This window comes from Vanellus vanellus (genome assembly GCF_965231255.1).
Source record: "Vanellus vanellus genome assembly, chromosome: 2".
Lineage (NCBI taxonomy): Eukaryota > Metazoa > Chordata > Aves > Charadriiformes > Charadriidae > Vanellus > Vanellus vanellus.
The window spans coordinates 99743861-99770668 of NC_138906.1; the positions used below are offsets into that span (position 1 = coordinate 99743861).

General features: G+C 37.0%; 1 protein-coding gene across 1 annotated transcript in view; it reads right to left on the bottom strand.

Annotated features, from left to right (window-relative positions):
* Positions 1–26808, bottom strand: part of LPCAT1 (lysophosphatidylcholine acyltransferase 1) — a 68065-nt gene continuing 41257 nt past the window's right edge. The window contains exons 10-14 of the mRNA XM_082479671.1: positions 17215–17340; positions 9572–9725; positions 8579–8677; positions 5640–5778; positions 1–476 (exon numbers count right to left, since the gene is read on the bottom strand). Coding sequence (XP_082335797.1) covers positions 292–476; positions 5640–5778; positions 8579–8677; positions 9572–9725; positions 17215–17340 — 703 coding nt within the window. The 3' untranslated portion in view covers positions 1–291. The remainder of the gene's footprint in view (positions 477–5639; positions 5779–8578; positions 8678–9571; positions 9726–17214; positions 17341–26808) is intronic.

Sequence of the window (26808 nt, forward strand, 5' to 3'; positions counted from 1 at the left end):
AGCCAATGGATTATAAATAAGTGTGCCGCTTCCTTTTAAATATGAACATTAATAATGAAGCACATTCACATTTTTGCCTTTCAAAGACCTTTTTGAAAAAAAATAAAACCACCTTCCCCAAAGTAACCTGGAACATGTTTTTAAATATAGCACATATGATTCAAAGAACGGTATTAAGGTAGAAGAACTTTCACACACAAAACTGGTATTTGTTGTATAGTTGGAGTGACTTATGAAAATCCCAAGAAAAGACAATCCTCTCACCAGGAGAGGAAGGTAACAGTTGTAGTGTTAATTCAGTTTCTTCTGCAGGGGCTTGTTTTTATCTTCAGCGTTTTCAGGGCTGAAGTCAGTACAGATACCATTAGGAGCAGAAAGAGATGAAGTCTCCAAGCCACTCTCATCTCCCATCTGATCAGCATAGAGATAGTCTTCTGCAAAGTGTGGGTGCAATTCAGCAAATCTGTAGAAGTCATCTAAAAAAAAAAATGTTGTTACACAGAATCAGCTCTTTGAAACAGAAGGATGCTAAATTTGAATACTTACACATATATAATCATGTGACCACTTTGGAGAAAAATAGCAGCAATTAACATAACGCTATCCCCACAGCATGTTTTAGCTTTTCAGAAGTTTACCACATCCCCAGAGCCAAGATGCTGCAGAGTTATCTAAGCTTTCTTAAAACACTTCAGACCAGAGCTTAGCTTGTATGGTGAAGGGGTGAACAGGCTCAGGTTTGTATTAAAATGCACAAGGAGCACCACACACCCTAAGATAGCATCTCACTGTTCACTGGAGGAAGGGCAAAAGCCCTCCAACTGAGGAACAATTAACAGCAAGAGTAGTCATTTCTTGAAATCTGGGAAGTCTTTTGCAAACATGCCCTTTAATGCTTTGCACTCATAATTCTCTTCAGCCTAACAGCAGCTGTCATTGCTGCCTTCTACTTTCAAGACTTCAGCATTTCAGAAGTCCTAGTATTTTAAAGAATAATATTGTGAGAATATAATTAATTTGTAACACATTATGGAAAAACTGATTTTAATGTTAGATACTAATACGACAATAAAAAGAGCAAGATTAGTTCTTGCGAGAGCGAGGAATCCTTAACACCAAGAAGTAATATATTGAGTTAAAAAAAATCAGACATTGAAGCCTTGTCACAATTTGCCCATATGACTGTTTATTCAGACATGATTTGAACACAAGATACTGTACAGGATCCGAGTCATAAGAAGATATTCTGATAATATAAACTGACACTGGAAAAAGCTGGATGTGAACATTATCACTAACTCAGTCACCTACAATGTATCACACACAGCCCACTCAGATTCACTGTATTATCTCAGAAGAGCTCATGATCAAGCGATGCTGTGAGTTCCCTGGAGTGCAGCGTATATGACAGCTGAAGTAGCCTTTCAGGAGTGAAGCCCAATTCCTCCTGGTACAATTGGGCTGGTGTGGAAGAAGGGAACTACCCCAGCTTTCCCGCTCTGCCACCCTTCTCTGAGATTACAAGTTTTTCTCAATATTGCAAAGGGCAAGGGAATGTCATTTGGCTCACAGGGGCACTGAAGTTGCAGGTCAACCCTGCCTCTGCACTGTTGCAAAGGGACAGGTGGGAAGAATGCAATAAACATAACTTCATCCTTCTGCAAATGAAAAAGTGGGTATCCTTTATCCACAGTTAATATGGATGTAAAGTATTTTGGATCTTGTAACTTCAACAAAAGCTGATGATGTTCAGGCCATAAAAACCAACCAACTGATCACGTAAATAGTAAAGTCTTTAGGGAAAAAAAAACCAAACAACCTTAAATGCATACAGCAAAAAATTGTCTTTTGACAATATTTAATGCAACTTCAACTTTTTAAAAAATATAATCTCATAGCAAAGAACGTGATGCATCTGACCTTTTTCAAGAAGGAAATGTAGAACTTTCATATTTAAAGTATTTAACAGTGGTTAGAAACACTTGAGTGCAAACTGATCCATCAGAATCAAAACAGTTAAGCACATTCAGTGAACCCAGCTGAGCAGATTACTTTTCTGCAGCTAACACTGAGAGAGCAATCAGCTATCAGCTTTAACTGGATCTGTTCTGCAGCAGGCACAAAAGGCTTCCCTTTTTTCACATGGACGCTTTAAGCCCATCCCAAGAATCTATTTCTTTTTGTAACAACACATTACATGTGTCCATCATATTAATGACCATGAAAAAAAAGCCTTTTCTGGGAAAGGTCATTCTGACAGCCCAACTAAGGTAAGAAAAGTATAAAAATTTCAGTTAGCGGTTCCAAAGATACTCTTACAGTCACATTAAGCATAACCTTTTTTTTTTTTTCCATGGAAAAGACTAGAATATTTACTGTAGATGCCATTCTAAGTAAATTTTCCAAAAGCTAATGTATCTTTTCAGAAAATAAATTCAGAAAATCCCTTGAAGAAATTGTTCACACAAGTATGATAGTCTATATCCAAATCGGCATCCTGACAACTCTGTCAGGATCCATCCCTCAATGTTTTATCAGTATTGGATCCAAATGAAAGAAATTCAGATTCCAGAGAGGACTGAGTTGAATGGGATAATGTTTCTGATAGATTTCAGCAAGTAGACATTTTGAGTCTTGCTGAAAGAAGTCCTGAAGATATCAAGGAATATTTATCAAAGTTGTACACAGCAGAGCCCAAAGAAAAGTGCTTGGGATCCCATTTGCCTCATTCATCAGAAATGTGAGACAAGACAATGTAGGAAGAACGAGCTATTCCAGCATTACTTCTAACCACAGGTCTCATCTTGGAGCTCAAGCTTAAAGCAACTTCAAAGCATTAGACTGGAGGAAAATATCACCTTTGTCACTTACTTGGGAAAAAAAGTAGTAGTAGTACCCCCTACTAAAAGAAAAGAGACAAAAAGGAGGAAAGAACACAAAGTGGAGTTCTTTAAGATGCCTGTCTATATTTTTGCATTAAGTATGTATATGTACTACAAGAACTTCAAAAGGTTTTTCTCCTGCCTTTGTGATACCCTCCTACTACTTGATGCTCCTGATGGAAGCTCTGTGGTCATGAATCTTCTCTACTTTTTGTTCCCCCTCAGCTACATTATTACTTTAGTGTACAGGAACTTCACAGGATAATCCTGTGGTTAATATAGGTAAGGATACTACATTTTAAAGAACAAATAATTCTTTCTCCTCTGAAAGTTCTTCTATATGGATATTCACAATACTGCCAATCTCCCCTTTCTTCTTGTTACCAGCAAGCAAGGCAGTCTTCAGAACACTTTCACAGTCGTCATTTGTCCATCAAGAGCAGGTGGAGAGTTTCCTAGAATTTGCCATGCTCACCTACAGAACCTATTCAAATTCTCCAGAATCATGTCTTAAGATTCAGAAGTCTCGCCTCTCTCTAGATTGCAGTGAAGAGATGAGCTTTGGAATCAAGGTGCATCTAAACAGTTAAGCCAACAGCTAAGTACTTAAGAGAACTGACACACAGAACTTTGGCAACCAGTGTATTTTCAAGCATGTGACAAAAATCCAGACTTCTAACAATTCAGATCCAAGACTATCAATCTAGTTACACAATCTCAATTTTGCTATTGGTTGTTCTGTTTACCTGTAACCTGAGCTGCTTCTTTGGGATGAGATCTTTGGCTTCATGGACTCTGCTATATGTGCAAGGAATTTAGGTTTGATACTCTGGATATTATTTTTTGTTCTTACAAGTAAGACTGAAGATTTAATATTCCTGCTTCATATTCTAACAGTCTAGAAAGAAGGAGCTTGTGAGCAGATCCCTCTGCTCCATGTATACAAAGTAATGTCAGTACTCTTCCACCAGATATGAAGTTTTGATTTCTCAAAACTTGTCTGGACAATGCCTTCAGAAAAGGTGTAATCTTCCACCTCTCCTTTCTCAGTATTTAAGTGCAATGAATTGAGTATGTGGAAAGTTGCACATATTCTCAGGAAAGGGAAGAGATTGAATATTGATAGCAAGAACTTTCAAGACAGAAATGCAAAACTAAAAGTTTGTTTTCATCTTATAATTCTCTATCACAATAAATTGGATGTTTATTATTACTATTAAGCTTTCAGAGATGTTAAAATCTTAATGGAAAGTTTATAATATAAAATGAGCACTGCTCTCAGAAAAAGATCCAAGCAAAGTTTCAAAGGAATGACATAAACACCATCCTACTTTGTGTAGCCTCACAAAAGACTACTCTTGACTACAGGAAATAAAATAATGTAAATGAGAGCTAAGCACTTCAGTGGCCAGTGCTGCGGTTCAGTGGTCCAGGTCTTCTTGTGATGGCAACATACCGTCCACTTCGGGGAAAAGTGCAGATTTAAATGCAACAAAGTACTATTAAAGATGGATATCAAAATATGAATTCTTTGGTAACTCACATGAACTGGTCCGAGTTCACGTGTATGCTATTTCAAATTTAGCTATTCTCAAACAATGAAGCGTGCCAAAATTAGAGTTCTGCTAGGCTTATCAGTTTAAGATTCTGTGCTGGTATTTTTGAAGCTGGTGATGGGGGGAGGGAGGGGAAGAGCTGAGTCACCGCCCAAATGAGTTGGGAGACAAGGAGCAACAGAGATAGGCAGGAAAAAGGCCATAGCATGGGATGGACATGGAAATGCTGGTGATGTGACAGATGAGAGGTACAGAAAGGAAAGGGCTAGTACAGTGGGAATATCAAGGAGGCAAGACATAGCAGTCAGGAAGAGTGGAGCAGGCAGTGGCAGTGATACTCATTCCAATAACTCTAAAATAACTCTGTAGTTGAGGCTTTACATAGATATTGTAGAAACTGTGATTTACTAGCATTGATGTCTTAATTTGTAAGATTTTTTACAAATTAAACACATACTGATTATCCTGAAGGAAAACCACTAGGACGGGGCATGTCAAACACTTCTACTGCAGATACATGATACGTTGGCTACCAACAACTCATTTCATACTTAAAAGATACAACTAAATTTAGAATCTTACTGCATAAAACATGAAGACTATGAAGTAACACATAAGTACTTTGATTCCCAGCATAATCTATTCACCCAGCTCTCAGATTTTTTTTCAAATGCAACTTTCTCACCTCCATATCACCTGCATTACATACTACCTAATGAGCAGCCTGTTTAATACCCCCTCATTTCACCCCCCCCGTGACTTATTTTCAAACAGGCTGAGAAATTATTATGGAAGTAGAAAAATCTTATATTCCCCTATATTCTGGGGGCAGAAATAGTGGGGAACAGATACAAGAGGCAAAACAGGACAGAGCTAGGATAGCTTTCTTAAAAACACACATTTGCATACATGGAAATCACTGAACAGAATATGCTGGAGGAGCTAATCTAGGTATTGCCTGACTTAATCTAGAAGGGAAAACCTCTGAAAACATGTAATCCTGGCATTTGATATTAAAGGTGAAACTCAAGTAATTTTTAAAAATGTAAATTTACTTTGTCTGTAGTGCTTTTATTGTTGTTAAAATCAACAAGTCAACTAAAAAAAGGTAAAGTTTAATAAAAATATAACTGTTTTGTATATCATCATGAGTTCAGACAACTGACATTTTGTGACAATTAGATCCACTTAAAGTACTTACCATATGTAATCTCTCCTTTTTCTTTTTCATCTACAGCTCTAAAAAGATGTGTAACATTAATCTGTGACACACCCATGGCAGTCTTCAGAATATGAGCTAAATCCTCTTCTGTTATAGTTCCATTTTCTGACTTGTACAGCTATGAATCAAGACAGCAAGATAAATCATTGCAAAGCTGAATGCTAACTCCTGTGAGCAGCACCACACTAAAGTTATGCAAAATTAAAATTCCATATTGGACATTCTAGCTGCTCTCAGATTGATGTGACCTACTGAGGTTTCTGATTAATCCAGGTAAAAGACAGCATTGATTATTAGTTCACCTACTCAGAAAAAAACCCTTTGTTTACACGACTAACCACTGGCATTTCAGTGATATTCAGAGACAAGACTGTTTAATGCGTTTTGCAGATATGTAACGGAATAATTTGTAGTCCACGGAAAAACATCAATATCTATGACAAATACAACTTCATTAAACTTTCTAGAATAACTCAACTTGCCTGTGTAATGGAAATTGAGACAGAAGAGTTTTGAAACATCCTTGTCAAGCATGACAACACTGCAAATATTGAACCACATAAAAAAATGCTATTTTGGAAACTTCCTTTTAGTTTCTCTACATCATTGAGAAGGCGGGAACTAATGAGACTGAACAAAACAGGCATAAGGATGTATTTCTCACACAAGCAGAAGCTGCTGTCACGAGACAGCACACCTCAATGGAATAAAAAAAAGTCAGTGGAATACAAAAGTTGAAGTACTGTGGAAGACAACATTCATGCTCAAATCAGGAATCTTGCCTTCTTCTCCCTTGCATCTAACTTGCACACTGTTTCACAAGGAGTAGGGGCAAGGACCAGACACTTATTAAATAAAACCTGCTATATTTTCACAGATCAAGTAGTCAGAAGGTGATATTTGATGGTAAGGCTCACAAGCGTCCTATCAGCACAATTCACAACACCCTTTCACTTACTTAGCAATCAGGAAGGGAGGATATGTAGCACTTACGCTGAAGTGCTGCTTAGACTTGATTGCCATAATCCTCCCTTCTCTTTTAATTGCCCACTGCTTTAGAACTCCCATTTTTCAAGTTCTTCAACCATATACTAAACACTTTCACTTTGAAAACTTGTTCAGCTACATGAAATGTTGCACTTTATCCCTGAAAACAAATGACAAGGTGCTTTGCAAGTAGCAGCACGTGGTAGAGGACAGCAACTGTTCGAAGCCACACATTCATGAACTGGCTAGATCCTTCAGTGGCTCCCAATAAGCTGCATGAATACCTTACTCTACACAAACTCAGGAAAGAGGGGAAAGAAACGACTTCTTTTAAGGAAAAAAAAAAGTTTCTCTTCCCCATTTTTCTAGAATACTGTGAGCCCAGTTTTCTCAGCTTGAGACTTTTAACATTTTCAATCATCACTAGCAGGATAAAATGAGCCATACCTGCTTCCCCTTCTTCATACCTGCATAGAACTTCTTTGCAGTTCTACAGTTAACTTCATATTTTACAATTAACCAGGGAACTCAAAATTATGTATTATGAGTTGAAGAACAGAGCAGATAGTGAAGAACAGAATTTGTTTAAGAAACAGTTCTACTAAAGTTAGGTACTTCCAAAAAGGAAATAATTGCCTAATCTGAGCTTTTCTTCCTCTAAAATGGTAAAAGCATTGCACATTATGCATCACGACAGCTGAACTTTAATGAAATACTGCCCAAAAGCCACCTTCAAGTTTACTTTAACCTTTTCCATCTTAGTATGAAGACACAGAGATGACCAAACAGCACCTGAGCATTCCTCTATGCCATTATATAGATCAAACGGAGTAAGCAAGGGCAGAGACATTTCTGCTTTTCCCTCAGAAGTAACAGTAAGTAATAGCAAGTAACAGCAATTAGAGGTAGGTTTTCCCCATTATTTGTAGGAATTAAATATTTTTGCTTCTTCCTCCTTTGTTAAATTTATTTGATACTGGCCAAAGGGCAAGAATGATAGATGTGAACACTAAACATTCACAGGAGCTTCATTTCTTTAGCAAAACATAGTTAAGAGAGTAATACAGGTATGCTGAAGAACCTGAGAACAACTACTCGGAAAGTAAGGCTGCCATGTAGCACCATGGAAATTAATGTTCTCAACTCCATGCATTCACCAGTGATGACAGCATCAAGAGTTAGCATTCTTCGGTTTCAGTAACACTAAAGACCACGTGAGTTTAAGGCAAAGGGAAAAGATGATGCATGATGCAGCAGAGTTAGCGTGTAGAAATAGCAATATTAAAGAAATTAAAAAGTAATAAATCAAGGTTTCAGACAAAACCACCGGAATGGCAAACATTAAGTATTGCTGCTGCCACTCTCCCCAAAAGCCTGCATTAACTGTCTATGCTGATGCTACAACAAACCACTGAGGCTCAAACAAGATCAGGAGCTCTTCTGGGAAGCATAAAGCCTGGGCAGAAACTGAAGGACCAACACAGTAAGACTAAGAAGGAAGAAAATCTTATCACGAAGATATGAAAAAGGGTAAAAAGATTAATCTCTATTAACATGCAAGAGAAGTTTTAAAACAGTTTATTAAGTTGAAAAATAAGATTTCCTTGCAACATTATAAAAGTAGTAAGCACAACTCATTAGCCCTTAGAGGAATCAATACAAAGGACTTCAGGTCTGAGACTCAACGTGCTGAAAAAGATTCTACCAGAGTTCCACAGAGAACTATTTCAAACTGCAAACTTCCGCTATTTTACATGACTTAAACTTGCAATGTATTCCTTCTGAACACGACCTCTTAATTTAACATTGCATGAATGATATTTTACAATGTAATTAAAATGGCATGTTAAACAAGCTTCTGTAAAGTCTAACAGCATTATTACTAATTTCTAAAAAAAGTAAATTACATAGAGGAAGAAAATGCTGCTTACCTGAAATGCCAACTGAATTGTTTCCAGAGTATTTGACGGCTTACAGACAACTGACAGAGCAATAACAAATTCCCGAATGTCAATCATGCCATCTTCATTCTGTGAAGAAAAACCTCACCTCAAGACACTGCAATTTGTCCAAGAATTTTCATAAATAACTAACAGTTGCTAAAGATGCAGAATATTCAGAAATACTATTACATATGCCACTGCAAAAAGGCTCACTGAAATTTAATTAATTCAGGGTAAGAACCTGAGTCATCAAAGCTCTGCACACCCCTTTCAGAGTCTCAATTAGAAGTCATAATTCAAAGATTCTTGGAAGACAGTGCTGCTACTGTCACCCTTCACTTGCATATTTAAGATTTTTATGTTAAACCACCTGAATTACTGGGCTGAAATTAAAATCAGAGAACTAGAGGGCAAGGTAGCCTAATCTAAGCCCTGAATACATGACACCTGCTCTTAGTCCTGAGAGAACACTGTGGACATATCCACCTCCTGGTCCAAAGAGCACCTCATCCAGACAAAGATAATAGTAATTTCCCCATCCTGACTGACTGCCAGAGGAATGAAAACACGCCTCATTTGCCAAGTTCATAGGTCCTTCAGGTTTCAGGCATCCTAGAAGAACAAATGATTTATTTAGAAGGTAAGTGAAATATCAGCTAATAGGCATTGCATTCAGTTGCAACAAGCTGCAGCAGAGGAAAGAACCCATTTTGCTTCCTCTTCACATTTTGCATCTAGAAAGAAAATCAGTTTTGTCCAACTGATATTCCTCTTAACTTCTACCTGAATGAGTACTTTATTTAGTTGATGATAGCTGCTTTTACCTTGCTGAAAAGGAAATGCAGAAGGAAATACTGTGAAGTGCTCAAAAGCACTTGGCACTGGCCCAAATCAGACCCCAGTGAATTCAGCTGGCACAGAATTTGGCTGAAGCAGTTTACCAAAAGTAGTATGATTTTTAAACATGATGTTGTTTCTTACCTCATCAAAAAGCGCAAACATACTTTCTAATGTGTGTGAAACTGGAAATTCCAAGTATGCTGAAAATTCTTTAAGATCAATCTTTTCTTTTTTCATTTTCATGGCACTTGCAGCATATTTATCAAGATCATCTTCAAGTGTTTCTGGCTTCAACCTAGAAAGCATATTATTTTTGCACTTTTTAAAAATAAACCCAGTTTTTACAATACAAATTTCAATATATCAAATGAAGCAATGGATGACAATGGTGCAAACCATTACAAAATCTGCAATCAGAATCACTAAGCAATTTTATTATAAAATAATTTACTCCTGTAATTTTAAGGCTCCCATTAGTTCTTGAACTGTATTAGAAATTATTGCAAGGGCTTAGGAACCCTGGTCATAAACCTGTGTCCTTTATTCTACCTTGATTATAAGCTGTATGTGCAATCAGTTCAACATCAACAAGAAACACAGTCTAGAACTAGCTAATAAGAAATATCAGGTGTGGAGAACTAGGTGGGATTTAGGTTACCTGAACGTGGCTGCATTTTAGGACAGTAACATAAACCAATTATGATTCCAAATTTACTAACGTCACTGAACAGGAAAGACCTGACATCTTGCTTAAAAGAAATCAGGGATTACATAATAGCGATTATACTGTTAATCTTGTTTGTCAGTCCTCATTTTTCACATTCAGTCCGGAGCTGGACACCATTACAAGGTGACCCAAACAAAGTTATAGCAGTTAATACAGCTACAGAAATTTCCTCAGTCCTTCTGATTGCAAAACCAGATTTTGACTGATCAATAAACAGCTTTATATTTATGCAAATGTCTACTATATGGTTGTTGGTGTTTCTTCCCCCTTCCCCCCCCCCCCCCCCCAAAATCAAGCTTCCTGGTTTTGCTTTGTGAAAAGAAGTCTTACTATGAATATAATAAACGGTGCTGCAGGTACATGGGGAAAAGTAAATTCCCTCGCTAATACAACATCAACCAAATTTTGATCAGTGTGTTTCCTCTAAACTGAGTTAGAGTAACATGGGCATCCAAACTTTCCAGTCTGAAGACAAAAGCAGCCCATAGTCTTCTACAATATTCTTCTGCAGTTGTCTGTTTTGCTGTTTGCTGCTGCAGACAAGGAAAAGCAGTTGTTTACAGAACTCACAATCTCACACCAGAATTGTTCCCAGACTGCAGCTGGGACTCCTCAGCAGCTTCCTCTCACCAACAAGAATGAATAAAATACTTGATATCAGCATTCTCGGGAGCTTTTAAAAAAAGATAAGAGCATTTCTAATACGAAGATTATCTGATACGTCAGCTCCAGATCTCGATCACTTGCTGAAATGACCCATCCTAAAAAAATCACTGCTTTTAAGTAAAAACAACTACTATGCTGTCTGCCATTACCTAAATTGACTTATCAAAATCGTACTAAATAAACAAAGCCAAGCCCTCTATTTCTGAATTATAAGACCTGAACATGCAAGAATACTTCCAGAGACCCACAGTCCCTACAGAACATTCATACGTTCTCCATCCTGGCATTAAAGCACCTATCAAGTTTTGGTCCTAGACAGTATAAAAAGAGCAGCAAAACACCCCTCTGCAAAAATTCATTTTCCATGATCAAGTAGAAAAGTAGCACAAACAATGACAAAGGAATCCATGGAGAATTTGAGGTGCACACAGAATGCAGCTTCTCACATGCAGGATTACATGTAAGAAGTATCCACAGATAATACATCCCCACTGTAGAAGCTGAAATGTATTTTAACTGTAAGATGAAGGACAGCTGGCACCAGAATCGTCCCTTGAGGTAAGCCACCACTGACACAGAATACGCAGTCTAACATCTGTCTCTAAATCAGAGAGATTTGTTTTGTAATGAATTGACTCAAAATTCACCTTCCAGAACTCATTTGGTGAGCAGTATTCGAGATTTGTGAGATCCCTTCACTAGTCAATTAAGTCAAAAAGCTAAAGCTTGAAGGCAAAACCTTACACAGAAATTAGCATGGCTTACCACAAAATCTTACAGACATCTTGTGGTTTGGGTTTTATAAATATAGAAAGAGATGTGAGCCAATCTCAAAAAGAGTATGTCGATCAGTGAGGCAAACTTAATGCATTGAGAATGACTGCATCGTACTTCTGATAATTCAAGTTGGGCTCACTTCCCTCCAGTCCTTCCAGGATCAGAAAGTAACTGATGTGTGGATGACCATGACCTATTATGCTGAAGTCTTTTGAAGCCAAGTGTTCCAAATCCCACAATAGGTTCTAAACCAATGTGAAATGGTTTTAATGTCTCAATTGCTTTCAAATTGTTACTTTTATCCCAATTGAGGCTAGGAAAGCTAGAAAGCCAACATCTTGCTCATGAAATCATGCTTGCTTGCCTAATGGATTCCATGCAGGATCTAGGCTTTACAATTGCCCTGGTTTGAGTGACACAGGACTAATTTCTCTTCTGGGAAAACTGCACTTTTAGAAGACTCTAGTTTCTGAATTTGTGAAAATATTTACTTTACAGCCAGTTATGGTGTGGGGGTTTCAAGGTCTCAGTGTTTTTCAAGCTAGCCAGGTGCAGGTATGAGGAGGAGCGAGAGCCAGGCACTTGACCCAAGCTGGCCAACACGGTTATTTTGTACCATGAATGTCACATTCAATATATATTAGAAAGTTTGCTGTGAAGTGGTCTCTCCGGTAATGGCTGCGATCCAGAGATCTGGAAGAGATCTGTCCACTGCTGGGAGTGCACAGGTCCCACTAAATGGTCGAGTATAATCCTTGTATATTTTATATTTGTATCAATATTGGTGCTTTAGTGTTATTAATGTTAATTATTTAGTTTTATTCTATTAAATCAGTTTATATTTCAACCTTCAAGTTTCCTTGTGTTTTCCCCAATTCCCCTTCCCGGGTTGGGAGAGGTCATCGGGTGAGAGAATAATTGTCTAAATGACAATAAATCATTGTGGGTTTCTCAAACCATAACAACGATACAGAACATTATTGCTGTTGTGGTGTTTTGCTTCATGTTTTTGGGCCAGCATGCACTAAAGAGAACAAAAAGTAATTTCCGAGTCCCTGTAGACAGAAAGGGCATTTTTCAAGATTAACAGCTCAGAACATGAAATCCTTCACAGCAGATTTCACAAGGAAAACGAGATCCCTGAAGGTAGGATATTTTCAGCATAATTACCATTATTTTTAGCACATAACATGTCTTACCTGCTTAAAGCTAGTTTTAGCTGTATTTGACTATTTGAAAACAAACTCATTTCTTGCGTGCTGGGAACCTGCCAAAAAACTTCTGGTGTCTCACAGAGCTGGAAGTTGCATAAGAACAGCTGGATCTTGTATCTAGCTACTGTAAACTGCAAGCTCAGAGAAACATGCCCTAAGCCAGAAAAGCAAAATACATTCAGTTTTATGTCTGCTGATGTGCAACTTCTTATCATAATGGAGAAAGGATACTGAACAGCTGCAAGACTGACCTTCTGAATACTATGGCACACCCTGCCTTGATCCAGGCAGCAGGGGCTATTATGGTTGGTATTTGCTATGTTAAGCCTGATCCGTGATCACCTCCTGTAACAGACAGTATTGCTTTTATCATGAAGGCCAGAGGACAACATTCTCCAGAGTTTTTTCTATGAACACTGAGGGGTTATTACTTTGGGGATGCAAAGATCTGCCTACAGTCTGGACCACCATTTCAGGCACACATGGACAGCAGAAGTTTGCATTGTAGTCTGGGTGGTAAAGGCTGTTGAGCAAGAATAGACAGGCACCAGGCCTAGGCACTGCCTAGAAGGATCCTCACGGCCAACTGGATGAAATAATATTGGAGGGTAGTGGTCAAAATAGAATTGCTATTTAATTCAGGGCATTCTTACCAAAATACTATGGCTTTTAAGAGACAGAATTGATTCAACGCCAAGTACGTTTACTAACACTGAATTTCACCAGAGCCAGGGAGTGTGTAAGGAGGTAAACCTTGCAGGCTTGCTCAAGCTGTAGAACATTCTTCCAGGGCAGACATCACTAGTACCCATCACACGGGTAAAAGACACCAATAATACTCAGCCTTAGGAAAGCAAAGGAGATAGTTAAGGATCCAAAAGGAATTCCAAAATTTCTTGCTGCCCGTTGTTAAAGATAAAAATTACTGACTAAGAATAATCCTACTGAGAAAGCTAAGAAATCTAGAAGGCTAGAACAGAGTATTTTTCTGAAACCTGACCTGAAAAGGACGATTTGGTGCAAAACATACCTTTTAAAAGAAGTGGACGTAATCAGCAGAGCTATACCATTTTCAGTGAAAAGTACAAAGAACCTCAGTCTGTGTACTAAAAGCATACACCAGATCAAGAACCTGCCAAACCAAAGGGTCTTGTGCCACATGTATACCAATAATAAAATGCACATTCAGCATGATACCATATTATGTTCTTGCTGTACTTTCTACACTTACTGCTTTCTGATGCACAGAGAAGTCAATTACCGTACTGGAAGAGAAAATGTGTCATCTTGTACAAGTACCAGTGCTGCCTGGCTTCCAAAAAAAGTAATTAGAAAAAAAATGAATGAAAAAATTTTTAAAGAATATTTGCCAAAAAGACTTCAAATGAATAAGAAAAATGAGGAAGTAGAAAACAGTGACTAAAACAGAAGGATGTGAGACACATCCATTCTTGCTAGATGTTCAAAATCATACCTGGGGTTTTAAAAGTGAAAGATTTGGGAAAAAACAACGAGGAAGCAATTAAGTACAGTTAAAGCTACAGAGAAGAAGGAGACTCCCAGGAGTCACATAGAAAAGACAAGGGGTAATGGGTACAAGTCACTTCTGGGTAGATTCCAATTGGATCAGGACTTATTATAAAGACCTGACTTTATAAGCCTCACCTAACAGCAAGCAGAACACAGTCACTAAAAAAAAAAAAAAAAAAAAAAAAATACAAATTCTACTTTGGATGGCAATATGTGGTACATTTGGCACTTTTTTTCTTTTTTCTTTTTTTTTTTTGAAGAGAGGAAAGGTATTTCTAATTTTCAGAAAATAAAACGATTAAAACTGAGAACAATCACAACTAAAAGAAATTGCAAAATCATTTGACTGAAAACTGGAAATTCTCTAAGGAGCTACTGATGGCCTAAAAGCCATGTTTCTATAAGAAAGGGGAAGAAGAATTAAAGCTAGAAGGTCCTTCTTGTTCATGAGCTAAGGGAATGCAGGAATTAGAACGAACAGAAGTTTGAGACAATAGGAACAAATCAATTAAAATCAGAACTTAAGGATCTCCTTGCAGGCAACTATCTTAAAGCAGGTCATAAAAAGATGCAAATGAGACTTAATTATACTGTATTAACACTTTCTGAAGGAGAAGATATCCAAATAGGTGTTTAATTAGGCACAAAATCCAAACAACCTTCAATGTCTACAACATGGTAAGAGATCTAGTCAAAGCACAAATAGAGAATCACTTTAAACAGTGGGGTAATTAACTGTGTAAAAAATCATGAAATGAAGCGGAGGATTTACAATGTACGAAAGCTACAGTAAAGATTGCATATAGCTTAATCAGCTCATTGGTCAGACATAGATTATCAGGATCAACAGAAGCATAACTGCTTCACGACTAACGAACACAGAATTTGAGATGAGGAGACTACGATCAATTGATCTCATTGATGCAGTCATTTTACTACAGAGTTCAGCATGAGGCAGCTGAGTTTCAGCCAGCTGTGACCTGGCAGCTGTATAACTGTGTTAACAGAGCCCAAGCTCTTCATTAGATGAAGCACAAGAACTCAATGCTGTGGCTGCATGGCTTTTGGATTGGATCCCATCCAGCTGAGCACAGATTAAGCAAGTTTTACAATATTAATGAATCCTGTAGATACATAACGTGAACAGAAATAACCCTCCAATGTAGGAAACTGAGGTGTAACTTGATTTCAAAGAGTCTAAACCAAAAACAAGTCTTACTTTGCCTTACTATAAAAATTTTGCATTTCAAATTGGATGTTATCTTGAAGATATGTTATTAGTCAAGGTATGTTATTGCTGAAAGTATGTTATAAGCAAGTGTTAAGACCGGATGCGAAATCCAGCAGATAAAATTTACCGTTCCAGTTATTTAGGGATGTGACTGGATGATTTTAATGCCTCCTTGGCCTCAAAACCTTTGAAAAAACAGCAAAATGACTGCATCGCCATCAAACATGCATTAGAGATGAAGTCATATTACAATCTTCATCCAATTGTGCCAGAAAAATACCATTGTAATAGCCTTCTTACTGGCACACATCCAAATCAAGACAGGATAACCTTTCAGCAATGAACAATTGCTCAAACCAGACAGAGAACTTTTCGGTTGTGGGGAACCTCACTCACAAATGCACATAATTCTTCTAGAGGCCAAAACAAAAACCCAGAAAAGCATAATTTGAAAGAACAGCTTTAAATTGAGCAGACAGAAGCCAGACAATTTAACAAGAGGATTAAACTGAATCCTGGGATTATCAAGTACACAATAAGAGACATGGTGGTTTTTTGGGTTTGTTTGCCTTTTTTTTTTTTTTTTGTTAGTACTGTAAAGTCAGAATCTTTGGAACAAAGCAAGAATCTCTGTTTCCCCTTAGAAGTCTTTCCTATCCAACTGGAAGTCTTTTCAGATGGAGGTCCTGACAATGAATTAATATATGCTTGTCTTCTGAATGCATATGTATGCTGTCCTACATTACTTACTCTCCAACAGATCTTTTCTTTTTTTTCATTTATGTACACAAGCTGGAAGATGAAGGAAAAATTAGTGAAAGGAAATAAAAGTACAGAATGGAAACAGGAAACTATATACTTTCAGGTGAGGAGATGAAAAAAAGGAAAAAGGTGTTTGTATATTAAAGGAGTTAATAGGATGAGGCTTTAGATTTAGTTTGTGGTTGTTCAACAGGATAAGAAGAGAAATAGGAGAAAAATTGGAAAGACAGCAGCAACAAGTTCTACTGTTTGATTTATGTGAATTTTTTCACTGTTTCCTAAAGCTTTTCTGAAAGGTAAAGCCAGAGGGAACTAATGCTATGAGAAGAGAGGAGCCACACTGCATATACTAAGTTACAGTTTCATTAGAAAGTCCATCTAGCAGTAACCTACTCAAAAGATCAACCACTTCTTTCTGCTTCTTGGGAAAGGGTGACCCCTCTGCCCTCACTATTATAATGTTAATCCAGTCACAAGACTGCTATGGCAGCACTGTTCTCCCTTCATAGATGTCACAGGAAAGGGCAATTGACTCTTAACTGTATGAAATATTAGGAAACCTCCAGGATTCCTGACCCTCTTCAGGAGGTGTCTTCTAGTTTTCTTCAAGAATGAACACTTCAGACACACTCTGCTCACTTGTCAGACTGAAAATATGAATTTTACAACCTATGACACCTATTAATTAGTATCTAGGGGTGCTGCCTGCAAGTGGAGAACAGTATTGGTTTAATTTTATATTAGTGATTCTCCAATTGTCATATGACAACATTCCATATGTATTCATAAATGCAATATTGTTATACGAAGGGAAAACTATATAAACACAGATACATAATAAAGATGCACCTTACACATAAATACTGTATATGCTCACCCAAGGCTTCTCACAAGCTTTGCAAATTCTAAAAGACAGGTGTCTGAAGGCAGACGAAGTTGTCCTTCAGCCAAAGCTAGCTGACAATCTTCAAATGTATAGTCCGTCACAGGAACTCCCAACGCCCTTGAATAAACCAAAGAAACACAGTAAGCAAGATAATCTAAGAAAACTGAGCAGAATCATCTTTTTTTTTTTTATAGCAAGAAATCCTGTAACAATTATGTTCTGTATCCTGAAGGACTGTAAGAAAGAGCTCATAAAAGAAACTTCACATACAAAGAATGAAATATGGTACTCTACCCACTGCAGAACATCTATTTTGACTTTACAACTACATGAAAATACAAAAGAACAAGAGAAAAATTAGGCAGTGCACAGAGTTTCAAATTCCTTAATATTTTTATAGAAGTAAATAACAAAAGTTTTGACATTATTAATCTAGAGCAAACCCATATATTTATTAATGATTATGTTAAATATTTATATTCTTATTACACATATTAGTAAATCAATTATCACCTGAGCAGAACAACTATTACCTTCAGGTAGTATTAATACTATACTACAGGCAACATTTCTCTCTAAAAAATGGCTAGAACATAAAATATAAAAGCAAGGAGAGTTAAACTCCAAGAACACAAGTTATTTTTAAGTGTATGACATAAGAAAGGTAGAAGAAAAAAATACTCCCAAGTTTTTGTATGGCAAACAATTAAGTACTCATTGTTGCTTTACTTCTAACTTGATGCTCTGTAGTAACGGCAGCACCAAAAATATACTTCAAGGAAATCCCAGTATTGTAGTTGCACTGCATTTGCTGTGCCAAAGTTGAAAGAAAGACACTTCGGTTTGGAAGATGCCCTTAAGGATTCAGTGTACACACATAAGACAATTCAGAAAGCAAACACTGCTCCATATGAGTTACTCATCTGCCATGTTCTCCATTACACTCAATTTTACTTATGTTAGTATGGAACATTATCTCCATTGTGCACTTTTAGTTTGATGAAGTCTTCACAAAATTTTTTTTCTTGGCTTACCTTCATTCTTTTAATCTACAAGTTCTTCTACCTTACTACTAACTACCTTTTTCATCTGTGAATATAATATATAGTAATGGCAAGTCTGATAGAAAAACCCTGAGGCATGCCACAGTCACTTTGACTTTGATGAAAATTCTGCATTCAGTTCTACACTTTGTTATAGACAGTTTGATCTGTAACAGCAGTTACCTCTCATGCAACAACCACTTAGTTTCTGTTAAATAGCCTCTTCCCCAGAATCTCATTACAAGGCCTTTGAATGCAATGCCAATGCAAATAACAAGCCAGCTCTCTTTTATCCACCAATTAATTGCCAAACTTCAGGAATTCTAATGTATTAGTAAGACATGCACTTAACATTAAAGCTACTGATTAGGGTTTCTCTTTTCTCTCTAAGGCTGAGAAAGTCAAACATTCAGGGACACCTCACTAATAGATATTTAAGCTCAAAAGTATGTTAAAAAAATGGATACTATTTATAAGCTACTTATGAATAAACCAAGGACATACAGGATAGTGATTTTGGCTGAACAGCCTCCCCCTTGCAAGAAGAAACAACAAACAGGAAGGAACACACGGAAAAAGCCAACTAAATCAAAGACATACAGGTACATAGAAAAGGCATCTTAAAATCCTGCAAACTGCTGAAGGCTAGATTGCCTCATATGGGTGATCATAAGCAATTAAATTCAGTTCCTCCAAATTTTTCATTTCTTTATCTGTTCCCATTTCATTGCTCTACTCCTCCTATGAAGGGTGTCCTAGTAGTATTTGCAAATTTGTAAACCACCTTAATGGAATGGACAACAGGTTCTTGTGATACCATATTTTATCCCATAGACTTATGGTTAACATAGTAATGAATGTTGTGTAAAATCCAGATGAACAACTCCTCCATGCCATGGGGGTTTAAATCCATTTCCAAGTTCCACCTGACTTGGAGATCTGGCATTGCAGGTCTTGTCAATACTTGTATTACAAGGTATTCAATATAGTGTTGTATTATACAATATGAAATCATCGGTATTATACAATACTAAATCATTTTTCCTTGGAAATAGAGAGGTGGATGAAAGAAGCAGAGTCTGTTCTATCAGTTAGATTATTTCCCGTTCCCTTCTTTTGTATTATGTGTGTGCTAGATCATCCTTATAAACTTCCCTGTCAACTATCAGTGAAATAGCTGAACTTCTAGGGCAGCAAGGACACACTCTAAACAGTATCATCCAGAGCGGCTTACATAAAAGAACGTGCTAATAACCAGAGATCTTGTCCAGCCAGGCACATTACACCAAATTTCATCAGATCTTAACACAGCAGTAGGTATAGCACACAACTGAAATACAGGAACTTATGGGTGACCAGCTGAAGCACAGGACAATTACAATGAAAAGGGGAAGCTAGTTAAAAAGTTAAAAGAAGTAACTGAAAGGGTAAAGTAGTCATTGGTGGTACAGAAACAACACATCATATGAGGGAATAAAGATAAGTGACAAGACACTTATCAAAAAAAGATTGTGAAAATTAAAAAAAATCCAGTATAACTCAGCAACTGATTAAAGATGGCAATTAGAACGAAAAGACTTTTTTTAAAAAAAAAAACATGTTTTCTCATGGAAAACAGAGAAGACAGACAAGTTAAAACATAACCATAAGGTGGCAAGCCAAAGCAAGAAACAATAACTTGTTAAAACTAGTAGCTTTTCAAACACATCAAAAGAAAGATGACTAAAAGATCAGGCCATTCAACCTGGTGGAGGGTAGAAGCCTGACTGCCGTCCGAGAACCGATGCCAGATTTAAATAACTTCTCTTAAATAATGGTCCCCACACATGTTGAAGGAGCCTAGCCAAAGAGGAATTAAAAAACCCCACAAAAAAACCCAACAAACCACCAAGACCAAACTTATGATACAGCACAAATTCCAAACAAAAGTAGGGAACATCTTAGACTCAGCCAAGCCATAGGGGTAAAATACAACCTGCACCTTTTTATAGCTGTGCACATCCCTTACAGAAGGAGCGGTATTTGGGCCAGACTAATAGCTCTACCAGTACAGGAAAATTCCCACTATAATTAACGCCTGCACGTATGCCCAGTGTCAAAACATACATAAAGCAGGATTAAGAAGGATAAAAACATCTTCTCTTGCTCACCTGTTGGCCATTTTCCAGCCTTAAAAAGCAAAATATATTTGCATACAGACTTTCAGAATTACAAAAATCAGAAGTAAAAAATGAGAAGAAACAACTTTTGCTCACAGTAAAATTCAGTCATAGGATCAACCAAGGCCAGATAAACTAGAGTTCAATGGTCTCAAGTTCAGAAGATAAATCACAAGCTGTATAAGGCTAGCAGATTAATGCAAAAGGACCTTGATTTCAGCTCAGAGTATTGAAGAAACTGAAGCCGGGGAACATATAAAATTCATTGTTTGTGCTAAGACTTGTGAATTTTTCAATTTCTTGGAATAAAGACTGGCATACTAGAGTTTACTGTAAAGCCTGGGTACAGCTGCAACTTGAGATTTCAATTTGAGATTCAAGATGCAAATTGCAAGTGCAACCCAATGTTTTTAATAAACTAGGAATGTAACAGCTTTTCCCACACCTTCATTTGGAAGCATTTCTTTCCTCTTTTCTTCATACTACATCCACTTTCACAATCAGTTAACCTGATCTTGACCTTTTTTATTGTTCAGCAATTTTATAAGGCCAGATGTGCACATGGGGCTTGACACACTTTGCGACTTTCTCCCTCCCCACCCTCTCTGAAATGATGGCTATTTACCTTTCACAATATCACACTACACGAAATTCCAAAGTCAGCAAGTCACTTAAAAAAAAAAAAAAAAAAAAACACACAACCAAACAAACAAAAAACCCCAAATCAAACAAAACCCCAAAAGCCTTCTTGCAAACCCAATCTGTTGTATGCAACAGTTGTACTTGTTATGTCCCGACTTCTCACACCAAACAGCTCTCAATGTCTAACACTTGTGCAGTCATAATATAAAAATAATCAACTTTCTCATTTTCTGCCTACCAATCCACTACACATGCAAAATTCTGAACATAAACCAGACTGTGACTGCTGTAATATTATGCAAAGTGAGAGAAAAATAGTGCAGACAATATTGTGACATTCTGAATCTATGCTTCAACAAAAACATTTTCAAAATGTTTTACATTGTTAATAAGCAGAACTGTGAACTAATTTAGAAAATACTCCACAGGCTGCTCCAAAAAAACCCTTAAAATCAGCTATAATTTTATAGGGTGCTAAAGACATTAAAAGGATAGCAAATTTGGCATTTTACTTCACTATCAGGTGTTTTGGAAAAAGACATACAAAACATGGTCGACAAATAACCCCAGCTTCTCATAGTCATCTGTATAGAATCTTCCTGAACCAGAGACTATTTGTATCGCTGTGATTTAGAATCACTGATGGACCAAATTTTTTACAGTACATCGCAGCTCTGATGAATTCATTTTATGCATCTGGTAGTGAACACCACAATTTAGTACATCCTTTAAAGATTATTTCTGTTTACTTTTAGCTGATCTACTGTTGAGTGCTTTCTATCTCTTCCACTATGTAAAGTAACAGACTTGCCTTACTATGCATACTAGAACACTCATGATTTTCCTGACCTTCAGAACAACTCTCCCCTCCCCTTCCCTCCCCTTTTTCTGTCTTTCTTTCCCAAGATTACGAACTTTCACTTATTTAGTCTTGGAAGGCCAGGGTAGATAGCCCCTTTTATCTCCTTGGACGACTACTACTTTGCAACATTATCCTAGCAAATGAAGGGCCAGTGGTAAGAGTCTGGAGTTCACATCAAGAATATAGTTATCTCATGGTGGTTTAATTTTTAGACAGAAAAAGAAGCTGGTAACAGCTGCGTTTATCCCTTGCGTTAAGAAAATAGGTCCTGTAATTGTTGGTCTGGATAAGATCTTATAGGCTTGTACTCCACAAATCTTCAAGGGGTGAAAAGTGAAACAGGTTCTCTTTGAGTTGTCCGCATTCAAAAATCTAGTTCAAACAAGACTTGCCAAATATTATTTAACTTTAAAAAAATTACTTCTTCCTTGAGAAAATAAACTGAGCAGGAAGCTGCATAGAGTTAACCCTGTTCAGCAACTACATTTGCCTAATTGCCACACTTACAGCATTCACAGAAATAAACAAGAGTGCACAACGTAGTTCTCATCTCCATTTTTGTATATGGCCTGAAACCTAAACAAACGGATGCTTGTTAGCTCCAGCACTTCAGTAATTCCACTTATACTGATCCTCATGCCTTTGATGGTATAAAAATAACAAAAAGAAGTCTTGAATTTCAAAGTTGAGTGCCAAGCAGCCAACCAGTGCTTCTGCAGAATCGCAAATAAAACTTCAGACAGCATAGGTACAGAGCACAGCAATTTTTCCGAAGTTAAATTTAATTGTCCACTGAAAATACAACAAATAGCCATGAGATAGACCAGTAAGCTACTGTAAAACCATATCCTCAAGGCTATTCTTCAGCAACTAGCATTACTGTATCACATATGGTGGCTGAGATGACATTCTGATGCTGTCAAAGCCTGGAAGGAAAAAAAAAAAAAGTATCTGATTTTGGGTACGTAGAAGATTACAAAAGGTGAAACAGACACAGAAGACTATCTGTAATATCTTTGGCCTTCACCAGCATGCTGGAAAAAAGGATTCATTTCTCAAAAGCAGAGACATAATCCTCATGTCAAGCTGATAAGATTTACTGCTTTAACAGTATGACATGTTCCGACAAGGGGAAAGTGATTCTGGCAAGCACTTGAAAACATCTGTCTTCCTTATGTTTTCTCGGTCAAGTTCCATGCCTAACACTCTACACTTCAATTCATTTGAGCATCTACTGTAAATATAAAAACATGTCTTTAAATGTTTGTGTAAGTGGAGATGAAAAACAAAGTTACTGGAAAAATGCAAACCAGACTATGACATTTTGGTATTTCTACAGGAAGTCTGACTTTCTGGGCTCACCACAAAAGAAACTTTAAAACTCCTGGCTAGCGTCATATATGTAGTTATAATGCTGTGTTCTAACACCAGAAAGATCAGAAAAATGAAATGCTCAATCAGGAATGCTGACAGAACTTCAGTTCTGAGGTGCTTACAGTTTTGAAAAACCAAGGGGCAAAGGTACCCAGTTTCCATCAGGTTTCAGTCTAAACATCCCCATAGGCATAAAAAAAAATTAACAAAGTTGCAATATTATAACTTGCATTTTTTAAAAAATTATACCATCTAAATCATATTGTTTCCTATTTTGAAGACAGCCTCTCTAAGGGAAACTAAAAAACTAAAGCAGAACTGTGTATGTTAGTAAGTGTTTAACAGGTCTGTGTGTAATTATCTAAGGAGCTTACATCTGTAATTATGGATGTTACTTTAGACTTGCCCAAAAAGCCTGCAGTGCAGATTTTCACAATTAGCTGCCTGCACTACCACAGGTTTATTTATGTACAAAATGAATAGTGCTAAGTACATGCAACTAACTAGAAGCTGAGCTACTGACATACTCCTTTTAAACATATCTGAGCCCTAATGGATAGTAAGCTAACAAACTGACAAATTTTGTTTTGCGAAGTGGGAGAGGAAGAGTTACCTACTTTTTCTTTAAAGCAGTATTTCTATAACCTCAACAGCACTTTGATTACTTTACAACCATCAGATGTCTTCCAGAATAAAAGTGCTAATGAAAATTAGGTGTTCAAGAATCTATTCAACAGGCAAAAGGTACAATTCCACAATGAAAAGAGACAACTAACGAGGTTTTTTAGGGCAAAAAACCCCACCATAAACAAATTAACTTTAAAAGTGTATCAATAAATTAGAAGCAATATGGAAAGGTGAAGACAGAAGTTGCAACGGATGAAGCTAAGAAACATAAGATTTTTTACAAAGCATAAGAAAGACTATAAACAGCGACATAATCTATCACTAACTGAGGATAATAAAATTGCCAAGAGGAAAAAAAAGAAATCATATGCAATAAATACTTTATATTAGGAAACAATTAAGATGACATATCTTATGAATAAAATGAACTACTTTCAAATGCTTTAACAGTGGTAGAGATGTTTCCTTTATCACTCAAATAAATACTTGTGAAATAAATACTTGTGAAGGCAAGGTCAAATGACTTGTTCTTGATAATTCTAGAAGAGCTGGGGTTGAAGCCTCAAGTCTACACACTGAAGATTCTCCAACACTACTGAAGTTCTAGTAAATCACAAGTTCATAGTTTGAAGATATTAAAAATAAATAGATAAAATGTAACAATATAGGCCAGAAAGCTTGACACAACTAGAAAATATATAGAAGGAACAGTAAGCGTTGAAATGAATAAATTAACAGATCAAAATAATTCACATTGACTACCATCAGTGTAAGGTGGTAACAGCTAACACACATGAAGACCAAAACGACTATTTTGCAACTGTAAGTAATACAAAAGTGGGGCAATATAATATGTATCTACATGATATGACTTACTAACATGGTGGCTTCAGAACTGTATTACAGCAATAAAGAACACATGAAGTGAATTAAACTGAAGATATCACCAAAGTTTGTTTGTTTATTTTAAAGAGAGGACCTGCATGGACTGTTGCCATATTCAAAACCAATCAACATTTTCAGTGATTTGAAAGTGACTCTAAAAACACTTCCTGATAGCATGTTGTAGATAAGATGGACATTGACTAAACAGAGTAGAAGGCAGAGCAAGACCAGAAAGAACGAAGAAGACAGAGTCACTCAAACAAAACAGGCTGTATGAGAAAATCAAATTCAAAGCATATTGATACAGAATAAGTAGAGTGGTCCATACTTTAAACAGTATATTAATCTAATCTGCACATACCTTTTGTGCAGAATAAGAAAATGATCCTAAGGAAGACAAGCATGGAGTAACTATTCAGCAGCAGTGGCTATCCTGCATGAGTAATTCCAGTTCTGATTAAACAGATAATCCCCAAAACAGAAGAAACAGTGAGCTGAGTGGCTGTAAGAAGACTGCACATGACCCAATTTTTGGCCCAATGCTACCGAACAAGTATCTGTCAATGAGAAAAATAGTTGAAGATAACAGACATTAAAAAACTGGTAATTGCATAGCTGAGACTAAGAAACCCTTTTAGAAAGAAATTCTGCATTTTTATAAGTGCTGTAAAGCAATCAACTACTAAGGGGTGGATCTTGCTCATCCTTCTGATGGGGACTGCAACAAAAAAATGTCACTACAAACTAGCACTGCAGGAAGCAAGTATCCACAGGTACAACTGAAAGGTCTGCAGAAGTTGTGAGCCTTAAATTAATTTTCTAGCATAACAGTGTCTTGTAAAAAATGGAAATGTATCACCTGGATTCTTGTTGAATTTGGTGACAGATCAGTGCACAAATACTGAATTACCACCAATCAAGAAGAGATCACCTCAAATTACATTTGAATTAATTAAAACAAACTAGCTTTAGTTTAGGGAAAAAAGAAGCCCATGAATGAGGTCCTGAAACACAGTAGGAAAGGGTGTTTGCAGAATAGTAATCCGGACTGAGTAACTTCTGGTCACAATGTTCTCATCAATGAGATAATCATCCCCAACGTGGTCCAGGAAAAACAAACCAGTGTTCATATTTGAATGGTATATGGCAGCAGAAAAGAAGGATACAAATGGTGGGCTAGCACTTGAATGCATCTTCAAAAGCATACAATCTTTGTCATCCTGGATGAGAAGGAATACAATAAAGGCATGCAGAGCGCTAAAGCAGTTAAAAAATGGCATTTGCTTTGTTATTGGTATGGCTGCCTGAGGGAACACAAAGCTCAGGAGAACAGTTCTGCCAGAAGTCCCTGGCCTGCAACAGAGAGCCAAAAGGCCAGGCTCACTTTGGATTTCACTTTTTGGGCAAGTTAATTCATCTGTCCTGCAAGAAACTAACGTCCTAAGGAAGCAAACCTCTGTGAATGACAGCATCTCCTTTGTCAAACATTTGTTTTATACATAAATGAACAGGAACACCTAGAAACCCCCATCACTCGCATCTGTGGCTGCCCACAGAAAATCTAAACAAGGCAAAATCAAAACTTCAGTCAACAAGTAGAAGCAGCATAAGAATCAGACATCCTGTCAAGTGCTTTGTTCAATACTTAACAGAAGCTGTTCACGAGACAAGATTATGATGAAGGCAAACAGATTTCAGGAGTGGAAATCACACGTATTGTTGCACTCAGCAACTCCTATCAATTCCCTTTGAAATCAAGGGCAAGAGACAAGGTTTTGCTGCAGTACTGGTTCAAGACTCACAAATGCATTATTATCTGGGACTGCCACCTCTGCTGCTGTAAAATATCCAGTAGGATTAGACTCTTCTTCCAGAAAAATATTATGGGGATGAAGGGGAAAGCAGACATCTAAACAGATCCTGAATTGACCTCTTGATATCAAAATGGTACACTGTCACCAATTCAATCTTCAAGAAAAGGAGACAAATCTAG